The following is a 19939-nucleotide window of genomic DNA, read 5'->3' as shown; positions in this document are numbered from 1 at the left end:
CAAATGTGGTGGCGATTGTGAGCATTAAATTTTTAATTTACCAAAAGTTTTAAATATAACGGGTTTTTAAAGTTTATATAAAATTTTAGGGGATAACTTTTGATCTATTACATTGTGTTTTTAACTATTTATTAAATATTAAAATTAAATATTTTAGTACTATTTTGAAATTATTTTTTTAATTTTTATTAAGGTTAAACTATTTGTGTTATAAGAACATTTAATTATAATCGAAAAATGTGATTGTGAGCGTTAAATTCATAGTTCACCAAAAGATTTAAATATAACGGGTTTTTAAAGTTTTTTTAAAAATTTTAAAGGGTAACTTTTGATCTGTAACATTGTGTTTTTAACTATTTATTAAATATTATAGAATTATTTATAATTTTTATTAAGGTTAAACTATTAGTGTCATATGAGTATTTAATTATAATTAAAAGATACGGTAAATAAAATATGGTACAAAAATATTACACTTCTACCCCCCTGACTTTTAGGTTTTTAAAGCCCTGGCTCTCGTTACCGATTTATTTTTAACATATTGTGTTTGTATATTTTTTGCTGCGTTTTTAATGAGCTTTCGATTAATGCATAAGTGACCTTTTTTTAAGACTTTTTTCCCCCGCTACAGACATGATCCAGTTACCATGGAGGCAGGTGAAACTATTTTGGAAGTGGGTCTGAGTCTAAAAATGATTATTTCATTATAACCAACATGTAGGCCAAGTTTCATGCTTTTATTTGTCACCAATTGACTGTACTAACTGTACTTTTTGACTTTTACTTAGGTATTTTGGTCAGTAGCACTTTTTACTTTATTTTACTACTTTTAGAACTTTTACTTTGTACTCGAGTATTTTTTAAATATAATGACCTCAACCATGTTTGTGTTAAATAAACGGTTATTAGAGTTTACACCGGTTGTTAAATGATTATGATTCTAAAAAGCTACGCCTAAAATTTTTTCATCCTAAAACGTTAAAAATATGTAATTGCAAGCAAGCAAAATAACCAGGTTGCGTAAATGCTTTAAAAGGTTTATTTATTGCTCATTATGTCAATTCAATTTGATTTTGTTCTCGCACAGCTTTGTAATGAAATTTTAAAATAGTAAATATAAATGCTGTTAAATTAGCTATTAAAGTATAATTCTTAAAATGCGTTTAAGATAAAAAGATAAAAAGTTAAGACAAGGTTTATATGTGTGAAATTTTTCTTTCTTTTAAACAAGCTGAAACAATTATAAAAAAGTAGGTTGAAATAAAGATTTAAAACAATATAAACAACAAATTTGAATTCTAAGAAACCAATCAATTAAAGACCAAGTTAAAAAGGTAATAAAACAACAATTAAAGAATATTAAATTCAACTAAATTGCGCAAAAATTGAAATATTATTTTAAATAGTTTAAAACTCTTATTAATATCATTCGATAAAAACTACGGATAAAAGATTTTTAATTATCTTTTTAGGAGAAAATGTTTAACAAACTCATATACTTATTTCTTTAAACTTCTAATAGAATAAAAAAAATTCAATTTAAAAGTATCACGATAAAATATCGATGAAGCTTTTTAAGCCAATAATCAAATGTTTCAGCCCGGGTTGAAGCCATTAGTTTAGCTGAATAAAAATCAACTCAAATTAAATTGTCTTCTAATGATATCTAATCTCGGAATAAAAACACATCATGCATCTGCTCGAAAGAACAAATAAAATGTTTTTAGCCAAGAATCTACTTACAAGTGTATAACCATTGTACTAATTTCATAAAAAATTTCGTGAATTTTTAACAGTCATCTTTATTGGTAATTCTCCTCATAATTTCTTCATCACACTTGTAAAATGAAAACTTTTGTCTACGAATATCAATAAATACTTCGACAACTTTGAAATAATATGATAATATAATTCAATATATCACAAACATCGGATATATATAAGTCGGATATTTAATGCTATTAAAAGATCACCATTTAACTCTAAAGAAAAAGCAACATATATATATATATATATATATATATATATATATATATATATATATATATATATATAAAAATGGTGTGTGTACAGGTGTCTAAATAAAATTATTTTATAAATAACCATTTATTTTAATAAGACGAAAATGTGAAAGCAAATCATAAAAATAAATTGTTTAAATATAATTAACTACCCGCCCGAAAAAACTTCCAATTAAGCCACTTCCACCAATTTTTTTCTGCTGCTTATGAGCGTTGTTAAACTCCTCTTGTTGTTTTAAAAGAATTTCTTGGTTTCGTCGAAATGCTGCAACTACGTCATCTTCATTGCGATAAAAATCAAGTACAGGCCTGACATCGTCCACATTTGACATAGCAATAGCTAAGAATGAATTAATTTTTTAAATTTGATAAAACAAGTACAATGTAATGGTTTGATAAAAAATCTTACTATGAAGCAAAGGAATCAATTCCAATAATGTTGTATCTTTAGGATCTCCTTCCCATTTCTTCAGTATTAAAGAATTTCTTGGTTGTAAAATACTTGCGTTTGGGTCACAATCGATTAAAATTACTTTTGTAATGTCACGATTAAGTTTGGAAAGATCCTAATTCACACAAATAAAAAAAAATCGTAAATACATATGTAATAATAAAATATACCGTTAGAAATAAACAAAATGCTTCAAATGAAGTGAAATATTGAGAAAACGTACTTTTACATGAGTACCATTAATATAACTTGTTGCATCACGAAACAATTTGTACATAATGTATCCATCTGGATCTAAACCCTCACAAACTGGTGCAGAGCTCTAAAATAGAGTAAAAAATTGAAAAGCTAAAGTAAGGTAAAAGTTTATTTTCTGGTAACATAACAAAGTTTGTGACCAAAAATGCGTTCGTACTGTTAGTTATTATATTTTTGCTAATTTATGCAACAGTTTGTTGTCATTTTAATAAGTGTCTTGCTGATTGGACTATTTTAAACAATGCTTTAAAAATTAATATTTTCTAATAATTAATTTTTTATGAGAACTTGTAAAATCTTTCCCATCAGTAAAATGATATGAATGTTGTACTTACTAAAAGTGCATGCTGGGGATCGTGCATTTATAATCTTAATGATACACAGTCAATAATGTTAAGTTCTTCAATGTCTTCATTAATATGTATGTATTTGCTTAACCAGTTTTGAGATTTAAACATGTTTATTTTATTATATGATAATTTGACTTAATCATATAATCAGCAGTTTATTAATAGGTAAATCTTATTATCTTTTATTATTATTCTTTTTTAGAAATCTAAAATGAGTAAAGAAGATGCGAGGTAATAAATCATTTCAATCTTAGTCTGTTAAACCATCGTATTTTGTTAAAAGTGTGTTAAACCATGGTTAGCAACTTTTTTGTAGATAATGTATTAAACCATGGTTAAAATGGTCACTAAGTACTAATAGTATTAGTGACGATGTTCTTTTAAGTATAAGGTTGCATTCCATTATTTAACATTTTAAGTTTTTTTGTTTTGATCAATTTTGTTTTTAATTGACTAAATTATTTAGTTCAGTATCATTATTTAGATAATAATAATAATAATAAAGCAACCATTGCAGATTTTTTATAAAATTTAGTAAATATTTAAACAAACAATCATTAATTTAAAACATTAAGGATTAAAAAACAACGTTTTCTGTATTTGTTTATTTGTATTATGAAACCAGCAGCCACATAGGTAGCAGTAACAGCATTAACAACAGCAACAGGTAAACTGATTTGTAGTGCTAACATGTTATGTCTTTACTTCTTTAATCATATCATAATTGCTTTTTTTGATTTTAGATTTTTTTTTTTTTTTTTTTAACATCTTCGCTTCCAACAAGGCTGCAAGCAGCCACTAATTAAAGTTGGAAGTTACTGTAAGAGAAAAGATGAAGATTGTAGAGCAAGATAACGATTGACGGACGATTTAAAAGATTGCAAATTATATGAATCAGGAAAGCAAGATGAAGGAAGCGAATTCCAAAGAGCTGATGTTCGAGGAAAAAAACTAGACGAATAAGCGTTTTTGGAGCACTTAGGAACAGTCACAGAAAAAGGATGACACTTAATTGAATGACGAGTAACACGAGAATGAATTTTAGTAGATGGCACAAGAGACGTTAGCTCTTTCGAGCAGTGCCCATTATAGTATTTGTAGAAAAGAGAAAGAGAAGCAACATTACGACGATGTGATAATGGTTGAAGGTTGGCTGCAAGAGCAGGTCCAACTATGTTTACAATGCGTTTTTGCACCTTGTCTAAAAGAGAAAGGGCATCATTAGAAGATCCGCCCCAGATATGGCAACAGTATCCCATACAAGGCCGGATTTGAGATTTATAGAGGTAGAGAATAGAATCCAGAGTAAGAAAGTGGCGAGCTCGATAAAGAGATGCAACCTTAGCAGATGCTAATTTTGCAACCGATTTGATATATGGTTTCCAAGAAAGATTGGAAGTAAGAGTTAATCCTAGAAGATGAAGAGTAGGTGACTCATCGAGTACATCACCGTTCATAAATATAGGAAGATCTAAATTATTGCGATAACGATTGGCTGAAAAAACTTGAGTTTTATCTGAATTAAAGTTCACCAGCCACTGTGAGCCCCATGCTGTAGCAGAAGTGAGATCCTTTTCAAGCTCAAATGCCCCCTCCAGGCAATCAGAGGGTGTTGGTTTCTTATCACGACAAGAATAAATGGTAGTATCATCAGCAAACAATGCCACCTTAGATGTGAGAATATCTGGAAGATCGTTAATGTAAATTAAAAAGAGTATAGGGCCAAGGATAGAACCTTGAGGAACCCCTGAAGTTACAGAATAAGAAGAAGAGTGTTGTCCATCGAGGACAACTTTTATGCTACGATTGGAAAGGAAGGATTCAATGATCTTAAAGATGTTGCCGGATACACCATAAGAAGAAAGCTTATGGAGAAGACCAGCATGCCAAACTTTATCAAACGCTTTTGAAATGTCAAGAGCGATGGCCTTAACCTCTCCACCTTCATCTAATGCACGATAAAACCTGTCAGTTATTACTGTTAGCAAATCAGCTGTAGAACGAGAAGACCGAAATCCATATTGATGGTCAGAAAGTAAGTTATTAGATTCAAGATGAGAAATTAAGTGTTTGTTAATTAAAGATTCAAAAACCTTGCTTATGATAGGAAGAAGACTTATGGGACGGTAGTTAGACGAATCAGATCGCTCCCCAGAATTTTTGAAGATAGGGATAACAGATGCGGCTTTCCAGCAGGCTGGAAAACAAGACTCTGATAAGCACTTGTTGAATAGTTTTGAGAGTATAGACGACAGCTCTGGAGAACACTTCTGCAAGACAATAACAGGTATGTTGTCTGGGCCACAAGCTGTAGAAGAGTCTAGACAGGAAATCACTTTAGATACAGATGCTGAAGTGATATGAATGTCAAGCAATGAATCAACCTGTTTGTTGGCAATATCAGGTAGAACGCAATTAGTGGAATCAAGAGATGATATTGATGAAAAGTTTTTAGCAAACAGTTCGGCTTTGTCTTTAGGTGAGGTGACAAAGTCTGAACCATACAAGAGAGGTGGAATTATAGATTTGCCCTTATTGTTGATATTATTAAAGATTCTCCAGAAGTCACGAGAGTCTAATTTTTGAGATGAGATACGAGATTTCATGACCTGAGAATAGCGGGTTTTGGCGTTAGACAAAACCTTTTTACAGTTGTTTCTAGCAGTAATAAACAGACGTCTGTTTTCTGGAGAATTGTTTTGCTGATAAATATGGAAGTAACGGTTTCGATTGGCAATCGCAGCAGCACAGTGTGAGGAAAACCATGGAGGAGAGTGAGGCTTGACCTGGAATCGTCGAGAGGGAATAAAAGATTCCATGCCAGCCTGAATCCACGAAGTTATATAAGAAGCACATTTGTCGACAGGAAGTTGAAAGATTTCTACCCAAGGGCCATCACGAAGAAAATCACGGAAAGAATCCCAGTCAGCTTGACTGTAGTTGTAAGAGGTTCGATAGTAGGGGTATTCAGGTGATGAAGAAGAATGAGATATTAGTTTTAAAGAGATCAAACTGTGATCAGAAGCACCTAAGGGTGAATGTGGAGAAACTGAGCACTGACTAGGATCAGAAACAAGACATAAGTCGAGTAGAGAAGGTAAATGATTAGGGTTGTCAGGAAAGCGAGTTGGAAAGTTGACTATTTGAGTTAGAGATTGAGAAAGGCAAAAGTTGTGGGCTTTAATGCCTGCAGAGTCACTGACACTAGAGCCAAGCAATTCAGAGTGGTGAGCATTAAAGTCACCGACAACAACTATATTAGCTGATGGATAGAGAGAGGGCTTGGTCAATATGATCAGAAATAACATCAAAAAGAGTACAGTCTTGAGATGAAGGAGATCGATATAGAACAAAGAGAAAGGCAATAGAGTGAAGTGGTGCTAAACGAAAGCACATGAAAGAATAGTCTGTGGATTCAAACCTAGTTTCACGACAAACAGGTGAATTCTTACGAATGTAAATGCCCAGGCCAAGCATGTGACTATTGGAGTCTTTACGAATCAGAGGAAGATAACCATCAACACTAAGATCACAAGATGAGACAGCCGAACTCAAATTAGTCTCACAAAGAGCAAGTAGGTCTGGTGAACTTTGCAAGAGATAAGACTCAACAGAAGAAAAGTTACTTCGAAGACCACGAATATTAGTGAATGATAGGTTTAGAGAACTTGGTGATGATGATGGTTTTTTGTGTTTTATAGTTTTTGGTACTTTATTCATTTTTAAATTAGATTGAAGAACTTGACTCAAAGCATAGATAGTACTCAGAACACTGTTTAATAGCCCAAGCAATTGCCTCATTACTACTAATAAACCCTAAGCCGTAACAAAGGGCTCCAAATGTGGCCTCCGCAATGCACACCAAAAGTACAAACAGGGACACCATCCATGCGCAACATGGCACTGTTAATACTTTGATATTTTTCAGCTGTTGATGGAATCAGCCTCTCTGAGAGCTACCACAGAGTTCGGGAAACCTGACTACCAGCCGGCCTCAGAACCATAAAACTGAGTTTTAGAGCTGTACCCTCATAAGGAGATAATAGAATGAGTTGCCTAGTCATAAAAACAGTGACACAAGCAAACCCATGCATTGAGTCAAGAAGATCCAGCATTCAACATCCTAAACTGGAAACAATGTATTAAAAATTGACTAAATTATTTAGTTCAGTATCATTATTTAGATAATAATAATAATAATAAAGCAACCATTGCAGATTTTTTATAAAATTTAGTAAATATTTAAACAAACAATCATTAATTTAAAACATTAAGGATTAAAAAACAACGTTTTCTGTATTTGTTTATTTGTATTATGAAACCAGCAGCCACATAGGTAGCAGTAACAGCATTAACAACAGCAACAGGTAAACTGATTTGTAGTGCTAACATGTTATGTCTTTACTTCTTTTATCATATCATAATTGCTTTTTTTGATTTTAGATTCATCTTGTAATGGTTAATCAGCATATTTCAGAACGAATAGAGTACCCACATCCTTCAACACACATAGAGTGTGGGCCCAATTTTATAGCGAATTCACCCTCCCTTTATTGGAAGAGTGGCCCTTTTAGAAAGCGAAATATGAGGGAAGGAAGTGGTAGGAAAACATCTATAATTAGTATTTTTGTAGTTTGCCAATCTACAAATCGTAGATGCAGTTAAATGTTTTTTGTAAATATATAATTTTCTTTTCTTATTTTGTATATATAGAAATTGTAAATAATAAAAATTTGCTTAGTTAAATGTTTTATCTAAAAAAAAAAATTTCATTCTTTTTAATAGATAAGAATTCGTATTGTTTTATTTGTAAATAAACTTTGTTGAAAAGATATATTTTGTTTTTTTTTCTTATCAGTTTATGCTTTTTTTAATTGTCAAAAAGTTATAGATTTTGTTCCTTTTTCTATTAATTGATATTTTGCTGATTGTAAATAAATATATATATGCATACATAAGTAAATATATAAACTATTTTATCTTTTTATTATTTTGGTAAAAGCTCTTCTTGATTTAAAATCTTTTAAATCAAAAATAACATTTTTCACCTGCTGAATTAACGTAAAGGGGAGGGGTTTTATTGGGAAAGTCAAAACTTTATTATAACTATAAAACTTAAAAATCACCAGAAATTTCATGCAATTGTTCTCCTTGTTTGTGATGATCTAACACTATGCTGTTTGCATAATGCTATATCATTATTTTTTAGCTTGAGAATTAACTAAATTGCTTTAAAACATCTTCTTTTATTGCTAAGTTTTGGTCTATCAAAAATTACTGAGCGAATATTACATCTAATATTTATTTAATATGTTATAATATGTAAACTATTTTACTTAAACTCATCATTCTAATTAATATTATTATATATGATTAATATTTAATTATATTTAATATTGATGATTTTTTAATCAAGACAAATGCTATCCTAGCCAGAATATTTTTTTAACTGTAAAAACTTAAACTTTGAAGTAATTTAAACAAAGTTATCAAACTCTAAAAAATAAACAACAAAAAAAAAGTGTTCTTAAATTGATAAATGTTCTTTAAAATAATAATGCTTTTACAACTATTTTGCCAAAAAATAAATTAAAAGTTAAAAATTAAGGAAAGTTTACTGTCTAATTGACTCTCCATATATACATTCTTTACAAAAGTATTTTATGACTTTCCAATTTTATGTCATTTAAATTATTTAAATTCTATTTTATTTAATATTTTATTTAATCATTTTCTAATTCTTTTATTCTTAATTTTTTTTTGTTAAATACCTTTTAATTTCATACTTTATAATTTTTAAAGATTAATTTTAAACAATTTTATGAATTTTTAAAGATTAATTCAAAATAAATAATAAATACATACACAATACAAATATATAAATATTAGTATTATTAAAAATAAATGCATAATTATACAAAGTATAAACAAATTAAACAAAAAAAAAACAGACATAATTTTTTAAATTTTATTTTAACTTTTTTTAAATAAAGATAACTTTCTGATATATAAACTAACTATAGTCAGAATTTATTAAATTTATTAAAGGTTTCAAAAATGTACAATATTGTAAAAATATTTAATAGACCAGTTATATATAAAGATAATATACATGAAATATTAAAATATGAAATATAAAAAAATGTATAAAATATAAAGAAATGGGATTTGAAAAAACTTACAAAACCATTTTCATGAGTATAAATAACTATTTCAAAAAGAGGCATAGTAAGCGAGCTCAAAAACTGTTTTACTCCAGGCCTTTTTCTAAACCTCCATCCACTTTTTCTCTAAAAATAATTTACAGATATGTATTTCAGCTGAGAAAAATAACCACCTATTAAAAACTGTAAGAAAATAATACATCATATTCTGGGTGAACAAGAATGTCTGTAAGCTCCAACACTAATGTATACTTTGGTTGAATATATGGTTCAGGCAAAGGATCAGGTAATAGAACTTCCGAAGAAGGTGCTGCAAAGGACTAAAAAAAAATGAGTTTTTAAAATATATTTTGTGTCACAGTATGTACAGTAGTCTATTTACATTCAAAACAAATGTGTCACAAAAATAGCAGAATTTATAATTTTTAATCAAAAAAACGTAAAGACAATTAAAATATTTACATTTTATTTGTTTAATAAAGTAAACAAATCTACAACATTTTTTACACTTTCCCCTTTCCCAACTTTCAATTTCCAAAGTAGTATCAGAGACATGGCTCATAGAGACAAAAAATAATTGATAATTAAGTTAATATTTTAAAAGAAATGATTACATATGTTTGAAGTGAAAACTTTGTTTTGTTTAATTCTCATTGAGATGAAAATTAGAGATATAATAGTTGCCAACTTAAAAGTTCACAACAGTAATTATTATGAAGAATTTCAGTATTAGCAAGTAACTTTGCAAAAAATAAATTACAGTAATTAATCAAAATTTTTTTATTAGATTAAAATATTAATAAACAATGTCTAATCTTTCTTTAGCAAATTTCAGAAAATTTCCTTCTATTAAGTGGATTGCCAAGTAACTACCCAGGTGCTAATGTGATGACTAAAAACAGACATAAATTAGGCAACACACTCTTTGAAAAACTAGTTTAATAATTTAAATTTAAATTCTTGCACACAAACTTTTTTGTAAAAATATTGTCTTTTGTATGTTGTATTTTAAAAGTTTTACTTCTTAAGAAATATTGTAGCATATTATTATTAAATGTGTGCATATTATTAAAATTTAAATAATTTTATTATTTTACAATTCATCAGGGACTTCATGCCATTTGCCATTTTTTTGCAACAAGCTACAAAAAAAGTATAAAAATAAAACTGACTTATATAAAACTTTATTTTGTTAAACACAAATTTTTTATTTATTTTGTAACATCTTTGTAACACAAATACAATTTGTCTTTGTAATAAAATTGCACATAAAAGTAAAATGAATAATTGGATCTCAACATTCATAATGGCTCATTTAAACCTTGATTTGTAAAATAATTTTATAAAAATATTCTTGAATTATATTTCTTTTTAAATAAAACTTTTAAACATTAAAAAAACATATTTTTAACAAAATTATTTTTATAGTTGTTATATTTATAGTATAAAATATTGTATATTCTGATTGTTTTATTTACTATATATATATATATATATATATATATATATATATATATATATATATATATATATATATATATATATATATATATATATTTATGTTTTTATATTTCTAATATTTTATAAAAAATTACTCAACAAATTTTTTTTAGCTGCATTTTATCTATTTTTTATTTTATTTTATCTATTTAACATTTTTCAAATCAATCAAGCATTAAGTATGCGATATGAATTCACACAAAATAATCTTTAACAAGGTTACACAACAAAATAATCTTTAACAGGGTTAACTGTAAATAAATACTCTTCTGTATTTCCAACTTGTTTAAAATTAAGAGTTTCATTTTTTACATTCATATAAGAATGATATGAATTCACATATAAGGATGACATGAATTCGCATATAAGTATGATATGAATTAATATATAAGATGATACAAATTCACATATAAAGATGATATAAACCTACATATAAGAATGAATTCAAGAAGGATGATATACTCTTTGGGAAGGCATTGGGAAGATGAATATATATAAAAAAAGGTTTAATTATATTTACACATTTTTTTATACCCACAGTATCAACTGTTGTATCTTCTGACTGTTTTTTATATGCTACATATTTTTTTCTATTTCTAATACTTTATCAAAAAAATACTCAATAAATTTTTTTTGGACATTTTATTTATTTATCATTTTTAATTTATCTATTTACCTTTTTCATATTGATTGTGTTAAGTATGTTATTCACACAAAATAACCTTTAACACAGTTACACAACAAAATAATCTTTAATATGGTTACACAACAGAAATACTTGCTAAGATTAACAATAATTTTAATGTTTCTATTTGATTGCAAAAAGCTCCCATAACAATGAAGGTATGAAGAAAAGCTAGAAAAACTCTTAAAATTTTTGTTAGCTTTACCAACTTCTAAGACAGGAAATTCCTACAACACCCACAACAGTTTTTCTTGTGGGCTGAAAAAAAAGAAGCAACAACACAACAATTATTACATTAATGATTTATATTAGGAAGAAATTTTACTCAACCATTAATGATGTTAATGAAGCCAATAATCATATAGAATTTTCTTTAGATATTCTTGAAAAAGGATAAAGGAGATAAAAGAGACAAAGATAAAAGAGATGAAGGAGATAAATATTTGTTGTGAAAGAAAAAATAAAGCATCAAAATATTTTTTGATGCTTTATTTTTTATTGAAATAGAAAATCATTTAAATGATTTTCTATTTCAATAAAATCATTTAAATGATTTTCTATTTCAATAAAAAATAAATATCATTGAAATAGAAAATCATTTAAATGAGCTAATGAAAAAAGAAGTAGAGTTGCTATGCAAAACCTCTTGAATTGCTTTGTGCTCCAAAACTGCTAATGGAACTGGTCAAACACAATGTTATCTATTAATAAACCGTCGATAAACAGTTAATTAAATAGAGATTCTAAGTGATGAGCAAATTAGTTTTCTACTCCACTCGAATCTAGACACCTTATTCCATGTCTGAAGAAATCACCATGATTGAGCCATGATTGAGGTTATGAAACGAAGAATTTCATAACTTTATCCAGAATATAAAATACTTAGAGAAAGCAAACAGCCTCTTGATCAAAAAAGTTTTCAGTAAAGAGATGGCCTATAAAATGCATGAAGTATATAGTGAAGTAATGTATGCTGCTCAGCATGCAAGATAGATGTCAAAGGCCATTTACCATTCAAAAACATTTCTACAGTCTCATACTTTTAAACCCAAACCCAAAGAAGCAAAAAAGAAGAAAAAGAAAAGAAACAAAAAAGATGTCCAAGTACACAGTCAGCAAACAAAGTTTTGTTTTGCTCTGCAAATTTTTTTTGTTAATTCAACAGTATGTCAAACTAAAGGTTTATTCATACAGGCAACTGAAATTCATGGTACAAAGTAGGGATGTTATGAAGGTGGCTTAATTGGAAAGGAAGTCAGAACTATAGATTTTAAACTTAATTTAGCAGTTGATATCGGAGTTGAAGCTTGAGTACAAAACGGTTCATATGATAATAATACAATTAAGTAGTCAGTATATTTTTTATGTCAAGTATAAATAATTAATAGTTTTAATTCAAATTGAGAGACTCTAACAGTAACAAGATCTAAACAACTTTATTAAACGTTTTACTTTTTTTTAATACTAAAATAAAAACATTTGAATCAAAAAACACAAGTTCCATAGAACACACTGTATTCTAAATTTATATTTATATTTTAACTTTCAATTTGAAATTATTGGAGCCAAAACAAAAGGATTTAAAGCTTTGCAACTTACCTAGATAAAGCTCAGGTCTTGATACGAAGCAGCATGTATTTTATTCTAGTGTTTATTCTAGTATTGCTAGTAACTTACTAATGTTGGATGAATAAACTATTTTTTTCATTTTATATTGGGATAACTTGTCTGACTTTTTAAAATTAATTTTGAAATAACATTGAACACAGTATATATTTGTACAGTATATATTATTTTTATATATTTATCTTTGCATGCCAACATTTCCAGGTCAACAGTTGTATGTCAGTAAAATTACATTTCTGCAAGTTGCTATTATTGCTGCTGCCCCAGCTAACAAATCTTTTACTTATTTGAACTAAGAGGTTGTCCATAAGTTAAATCACACAATTTTTGACCATTTTAACCCCGCCCGTACAATTTGTCACAACATCATAACTCTTTAGTAACAAATCAAGTTTCATCTATTCGATTAAACAGAGTGAACAAACATTCCATAAGAGCAATGGAATAAATTCAAAATGATTGCACAAAAAAATTGCATGCAACCTTTCCTATTCAACAATGTTGCAAAACAATGTGTTAATCTCACAGGAGACATCAAAGACAAAACTTTCACCAATTAAAAAGAATTTCCAATAACAAATGACAGTAACAATATTAATTTGAAATATATAAATATCTTATTAACATGTCTTTATTGAATTAGGACTGATTGTTGAAGGATTATTTCTAAGTCATTAAAGAGATTCCCAAGTGCCAAAACAAGGTGTGTTCATATCTTAAATAAACCTTAGAAAATAAGTTTAGAGTAAACTAAACTTAAAAAAACAAATTATTTATCAACTTAATAATAAATTTTTTTTTATAACTTTGCCATTTCTAATCCTAATATTAGTTGACAATTCTGGTTCGATTTTTTAAACTAAAAATATCTGGTTTGCTTAATGAAGGATGTGTTCACCATATTGGTTTTTTAAAATGATTTAATTTACCCACGAGCTTAGAATTACCCTTTTTTAATTTGCAATTTAAAACAACTTCTTCGCTGCATTTTAGTTTATGAAGCATTTATAAACTAAAATGCAGTTCTCTATCACTTTTGACAAAATGAAAAATCTTCTCTTGACCATAACTTAGCATTTTATTATAACTTTTAAAACTATTTTAAAATAAAATCAATAAAATTATTAAATGCTGACTGAGTCTTTGTTATTAGATGGTTTATATTGGTATCACTTGTCATAACTGTTGTGTCATCTGCAAATAATGTTGATTCAAATAATGTCAGATATTCAAAACATAAGCTTTTCTTAAATAACTACTTTTATTTTTATTTTTTAAAAACACTATTTTGTTTTCACAGACAAACTTATTTGTATATTTTTCACTTTATTGCAAAAAACTTTATTTTCTGCTTTTTGATTTTATTAGAGCCATCTGTTTTTAACAAACAGCCACAGTGTTTATTTCTATACATTAAACAAACAGCTACAGTGTTTATTTCTCTACGTTAAACAAACATTCTTAAAATTTTTTATAGTTTTAAGAATACTCTGATTTTTTTAATACCTAACACATATTAAAAAAAAGGGAAAACCAAAACATAATTATAAATAAAATATAATTTAACTTTAACAATAATAATTACATTTTATAGATATATACACGCTTTAATCAGATCAGATTTCTTTTGAAAAAAAAATGAACAAACTGGAATCTTCCTTTGCGAAAAATAATGTTATCAATAAAAAAGTTTTTTGTTATATCTCTATAAATAAATTATTTTTGAAGTTCAATTTAGTCTAAGCTCATTTTCTAAGGTTTATTTAAGATATGAACACAAATTGTCTCGACACTCGGGGATCCCTATAATAAAGATACTGTGCAATAGGGTGGGTTGTACTTTTAAAATTTTGGATATGGGAGCGCGCGCAAAATTTTTTTTATGTATTAGGGTATTAGAAGAGACGTGAATAATTTTTTTTTTCTTAAAAAGTTCATCTAGTGTGGGCGCAGGGCGTTTGAAAAATGTCAGTTTTACAAAAATCTTATTATATTGGGATTTTTCGGCCTTTTTTATATTAGCCAAAGGAAAGGCAATTATTAAAAAACAATAAGACATAATATAGACATAAAAAATTATATATATATTCGGTGCTACTTTTCTTAATGCTATACAAACACGATAGACGTAAGAAAAGTTGGCTACCATTATGGATTTTACAAAAAATATCTACTTATAAATTTTAGAAATGGGAGCGCGCGTAAAATTTTTTTTATGTGTTAGGATATTAGAAAAGACGTAAATAATTTTTTTTTTCCTAAAAAGTTCATTTATTGTAGGCGCAGGGCGTTTAAAAAACGACAGTTTTACGAAAAACTTTAAAAAAAATCAGTATATAAAACTTGTTATTGTTATTTTCAATGTGCGTAATGCTACTAGTATAAAATGAGGTGAATCATGAAACATAGTCATCAAACTTTGTGGGCTTTGGACTTATATCCTCCCTTCCATTATTATTAAAAACCATTAAAATTATTTAAATACAGGAAATGGTGTAGGATTTTTTATTTTTATAAAGTTCCAATAGCTTATTTGTAGGATAATTACTAAGATAATAGTTTCCTGACAATTTGCGGTTTAAACGAGTTTTATTTATTTATGATCACTTTGGCATCCTAAATATTGTAACAAAAATGTAATTAACAAATTTATAACATATTTATAAAGGTCATTTTTTTACCTACTACAAAAAGTACCAATATTTCTTAACAAACATAACATCAATTTCATTGCTATAAATGGCTAAATCTACTCGAGCTCAAACAATGTTAAAATGCCCTAAATTGCATGAGCTATTGGGTAACGGACTCGAACTTTGTTTATCAGAGCTGCCTACGCTGAGAGATAGTTTACGGTATGGAATTTTGTTGCGTGATAGATCAGTTACACATTTGAATACAAGATGTATGTGTATACAAATATTTATTAAAATAAAAAGTATTTGGATGTCAGCAAATTCTACAATCCCGTTGGTCTCAGAAAAATACGCAGTCGATAAACTTGTCCTTGAATGGAAGATTGCAAAAGACATTAGAAAACTGAGAACTACAAAAAAAAGAAATATGTATACAGACAAGCTTGATAAGTTATTTGACTTGACGAAATGTAAGTGCAACATCTTTAGCTGTAATGAAAATGGATGCAATGGTTGTCTTTTTAAAGCTTATGTAACTTGCATATGTCCAAAAGTAGCAAAGATACCTTTGCAAGAACTATTTTTCCTACAAGCTCAAAGAAATAAAATTGGTAACAAAAGTTCTTTACAAATAGGATTAGTTGATATACCAGAGACACATCGGTTAACAAGATATTTAGGTAGAAAAGAATCAGACTCTAAAATACCTGGAACACTTAGTGAGGATGCAAGTAAATGCTAAAATACTAAAAATATTTTTGTCAATTTTTGTTTAAACTGTGAATTAAAAAGTTGAGTATAAATTGATTATAAATTTTTTTCATTAAAATTGTTTAACATAATTTATTTTCTCCTTTAGCAGTAGAATTTCAAACAACAGACGATTCGGACATTGGCAACAAAAATGCAGATAATACAGAAAAAGTTGACTTCAGTTTGAAAAAAAATTACTTAGATATTACCAGGGTTTCTCAAGCAGCTACTAGGTATGGGGTATCTAACAGAGCTGCAGCAGCCATAGCTACTGCTACTTTAGCTTCTGCAAAAGATGCAAATTTTTTAAAGAAAAATACTGATATTTTCGCTGATCACAACAAAATAAAACGAAGTAAGACTAAGTTAATGAAAGAAATCCGAGGTAGAGCTGAAAAAGTAGCGATGAAGGATAATATTCAAAATATTTTTTGATGGACGAAAAGATTTGACTAAGTACATGAGAGAAGAAGAAGATGGAAAATTACACCCATCGGAAAAAAAAGAAGAACATTATTCAGTTTGTTCTCAACCTGGAGGAAAATACCAATTTCATTTCACTAACAATTCTGAAGAAAGAGTAGAGACTGCAGCTGAGCAAATAGCTGATAATATTTACGAATGGATTGTGAATCATGATGTCGGAGACTATTTAGTTGCCATTGGTGCAGACTCAACAAATTTAAACACTGGTTGGAAAGGAGGTGTTATCTATTTCCTTGAACATAAATTGGATAAAAAATTAATGTGGATAATTTGTGCTCTTCATACAAATGAACTACCTCTCCGACATCTAATGATTCAGCTTGATGGAAAAACTACGTCTAAAAATAATTTTTCTGGTTCTATTGGAAAACTTATAGGCAAGGCAACTAGCTTCAAAGTCAAAGATAGCATAGTAAAAATTGAATTTCCTAATGCAATAATAGAACTTGACTCTGAAGTTGTAAAGTCGCTATCAGATGATCAAAAGAATCTTTATAAAATTACCCATGCAATTAACGCTGGGGTTTTTCCGGAAAATCTTAAAAGTAAAGAAATTGGTCCACATTCGCATGCAAGATGGTTGAATTTTGCAAATAGAATATGTTTACTTTGGTGCTCCGAAATCGTACTTTCAGTTGAAGAAACATATAATCTGCAACTTCTGGTGGAGTTTATTGTTGGTGTTTATGCGCTACTTTGGTTTGAAATCAAAGTAAAGTGGAAGTGGACTGAAGGGCCTAATCATATACTCTAGCAGTTAAAACTTCTTTGTCATCAAAGACTTAAAGTTAAAGACATTGTAATGCCCTACGTTTTATCTTCTTCATGGAATGCTCATAGTGAAAATGTTCTTCAAACGTTGTTATGTAGTCTAGAAAAAACAGAAAGACAATTTGCAGTTGAAACAATTTTAAAATTAAGAGGAGATTTAAAATACGGAAACACTAGTGTAAGAAGTAGAAAACATCATATACATAATGAAAATGCTGAATCACTTTTTGATCTAATTGATTGGAGTTTAGATGTACACGAACCTTTACTTACATGCGTATTGTCAAAGGATGAACTTTTAAAATACAATGATATTCCGATGTATGTACCTTGTTTTCCTGTTCATGGGCAAGCTATTGAACGATGTGTCCAAGAAGTTACACGAGCTTCTCAATCGGTATTTGGAAAAGATAGAAGAGATGGGTTCATAAGAGCAACATTAGCACATCGAGAAATCATGCCCGTGAACCAATCAAAAAAAGATCTATTTAAATTAATTTATGCAATATTAATTTTTTGATGTTTTGCTTTGATTATTTATGATCACAGTAAATAAGTTGAACTTTAAATATATTGTATCTTTTAGATGACATTTTATATATTTTATTTATGACTTTATGAAGAGTAGCACCCCAAATTATGTTTTATTTTAATGTCTATATTATACCTGATTGTTTTTTGATGATTGCATCGCCATAGGCTTAAATAAAAGGACAGAAAAGTGCTAATTTGATGCATTTTTAGTAAAACTGTTGTTTTTTAAATGCCCTGCGCCCACAATAGATGAACTTTTTAGGAAAAAAAAAATTATTCACGTCTTTTCTAATATCCTAATACATAAAAAAAATATCACGCACGCTCTCATTTTTAAAATTTATAAGTAGAATTTTTTTGTAAAATCCATAATGGTAGCCATTTTCTTACGTCTATCGTGTTTGTATAGCATTAAAAAAGTAGCACCGAATATATATATTTTTTTATGTCTATATTATGTCTGTTTTTTAATAATTGCCTTTCCTTTGGCTAATATAAAAAAGGCCGAAAAATGCCAATATGATAAGATTTTCGTAAAACTGACATTTTTCAAACGCCCTGCGCCTACACTAGATGAACTTATTAAGAAAAAAAAAATTATTCACGTCTCTTCTAATACCCTAATACATAAAAAAAATGTTGCGCGCGCTCCCATATCCAAAATTTTAAAAGTACGACCCACCCTACTGTGCAAATCCTGCTGAAAAATAATAATAATAATAAAGGGTCAAAAAAATTCTGCAATATTTACACAATCCTATACTCTTAGGTGATTAATATGTGGGAGGAGAAGTTTATTAACTTTTGAACCCCTTTTATTAGATCTGGACTAAAATTCACCCCCTTCTCCCCCCCTCCCTTGTATTAAGCACTCGAGAGTACTTAATTTTCTTATTTAATTCTAAATTTTTGATACCTAAGACTTTCCAGATTAAATCACTGCTAAAAACCTCTGTAAAAATAAAAAACTAAAATAAAAATAAAATGAACCACTCTATAGAACCACAATGTAAAAGTTTTTAAATAATTAACAAAAGTTAAGGTACCTCTCTGTATTCATGTAGACGGTCACGAAGTCGATATATATGTGCCATGATTGGATTAACTATATTTAGATGAAATAATTTAGTTAAAACTAATTTTATAATTAAGAGTATAAATAAAAACTCGAATTATATTATAGTTTAAATCTAAATAATAACCATCATGTAAGAAGATAAAAAATTTCACAATATGATTTTATTATAGTTTAAACAACAATAATAACATACATATTGCTGCCATTTTTTTCAAAATAAATAAAAACATTAAAATATTTCAAATATCTATAAAAGAAAAAGTCGTACCATTTTTGTATAAGTCCTTCTAAAAATACAATTTTAATAAAAAATAATAAAAAAAAAAAAAGATAAATTGTGATGAAAAAATCTATAATTACAAAAAATTAGTAACCATAAAAAATCATTAGTACTGCAAACTATCACTTCAACATAATTTAACATCTCATTAGGCAGTGGGTAAAATGCAAACTGGTAAACTCCTAAATTAATTAAGTTTAATTATTATTATAATACCATATTTAAGTTGATTAATTTGGAGTTAAAGAGAGTAAAAACAGTTGACACAAGATTTTTAGAATGTAAACTTTTTTATTCAGGAAAATATAAAGATGGTTGAGAATTCTACACAATTGAAGTTCAAAGA

General features: G+C 28.0%; 1 protein-coding gene across 1 annotated transcript in view; it reads right to left on the bottom strand.

Moving 5' to 3' along the window:
- Positions 1-1195: 1195 nt before the first annotated feature.
- Positions 1196-19939, bottom strand: part of LOC100214829 (mitochondrial import inner membrane translocase subunit TIM50) — a 33862-nt gene continuing 15118 nt past the window's right edge. Inside the window, exons 3-10 of the mRNA XM_065805746.1 lie at positions 19582-19600; positions 19282-19340; positions 9445-9564; positions 9263-9370; positions 2696-2794; positions 2431-2587; positions 2174-2361; positions 1196-1982 (exon numbers count right to left, since the gene is read on the bottom strand). Of these exons, the coding sequence (XP_065661818.1) occupies positions 1977-1982; positions 2174-2361; positions 2431-2587; positions 2696-2794; positions 9263-9370; positions 9445-9564; positions 19282-19340; positions 19582-19600 (756 nt within the window). The 3' untranslated portion in view covers positions 1196-1976. The remainder of the gene's footprint in view (positions 1983-2173; positions 2362-2430; positions 2588-2695; positions 2795-9262; positions 9371-9444; positions 9565-19281; positions 19341-19581; positions 19601-19939) is intronic.

Source organism: Hydra vulgaris, chromosome 09, assembly GCF_038396675.1.
Source record: "Hydra vulgaris chromosome 09, alternate assembly HydraT2T_AEP".
Taxonomy (NCBI): Eukaryota; Metazoa; Cnidaria; class Hydrozoa; order Anthoathecata; family Hydridae; genus Hydra; species Hydra vulgaris.
This window is presented reverse-complemented; position numbering and strand designations above follow the sequence as displayed.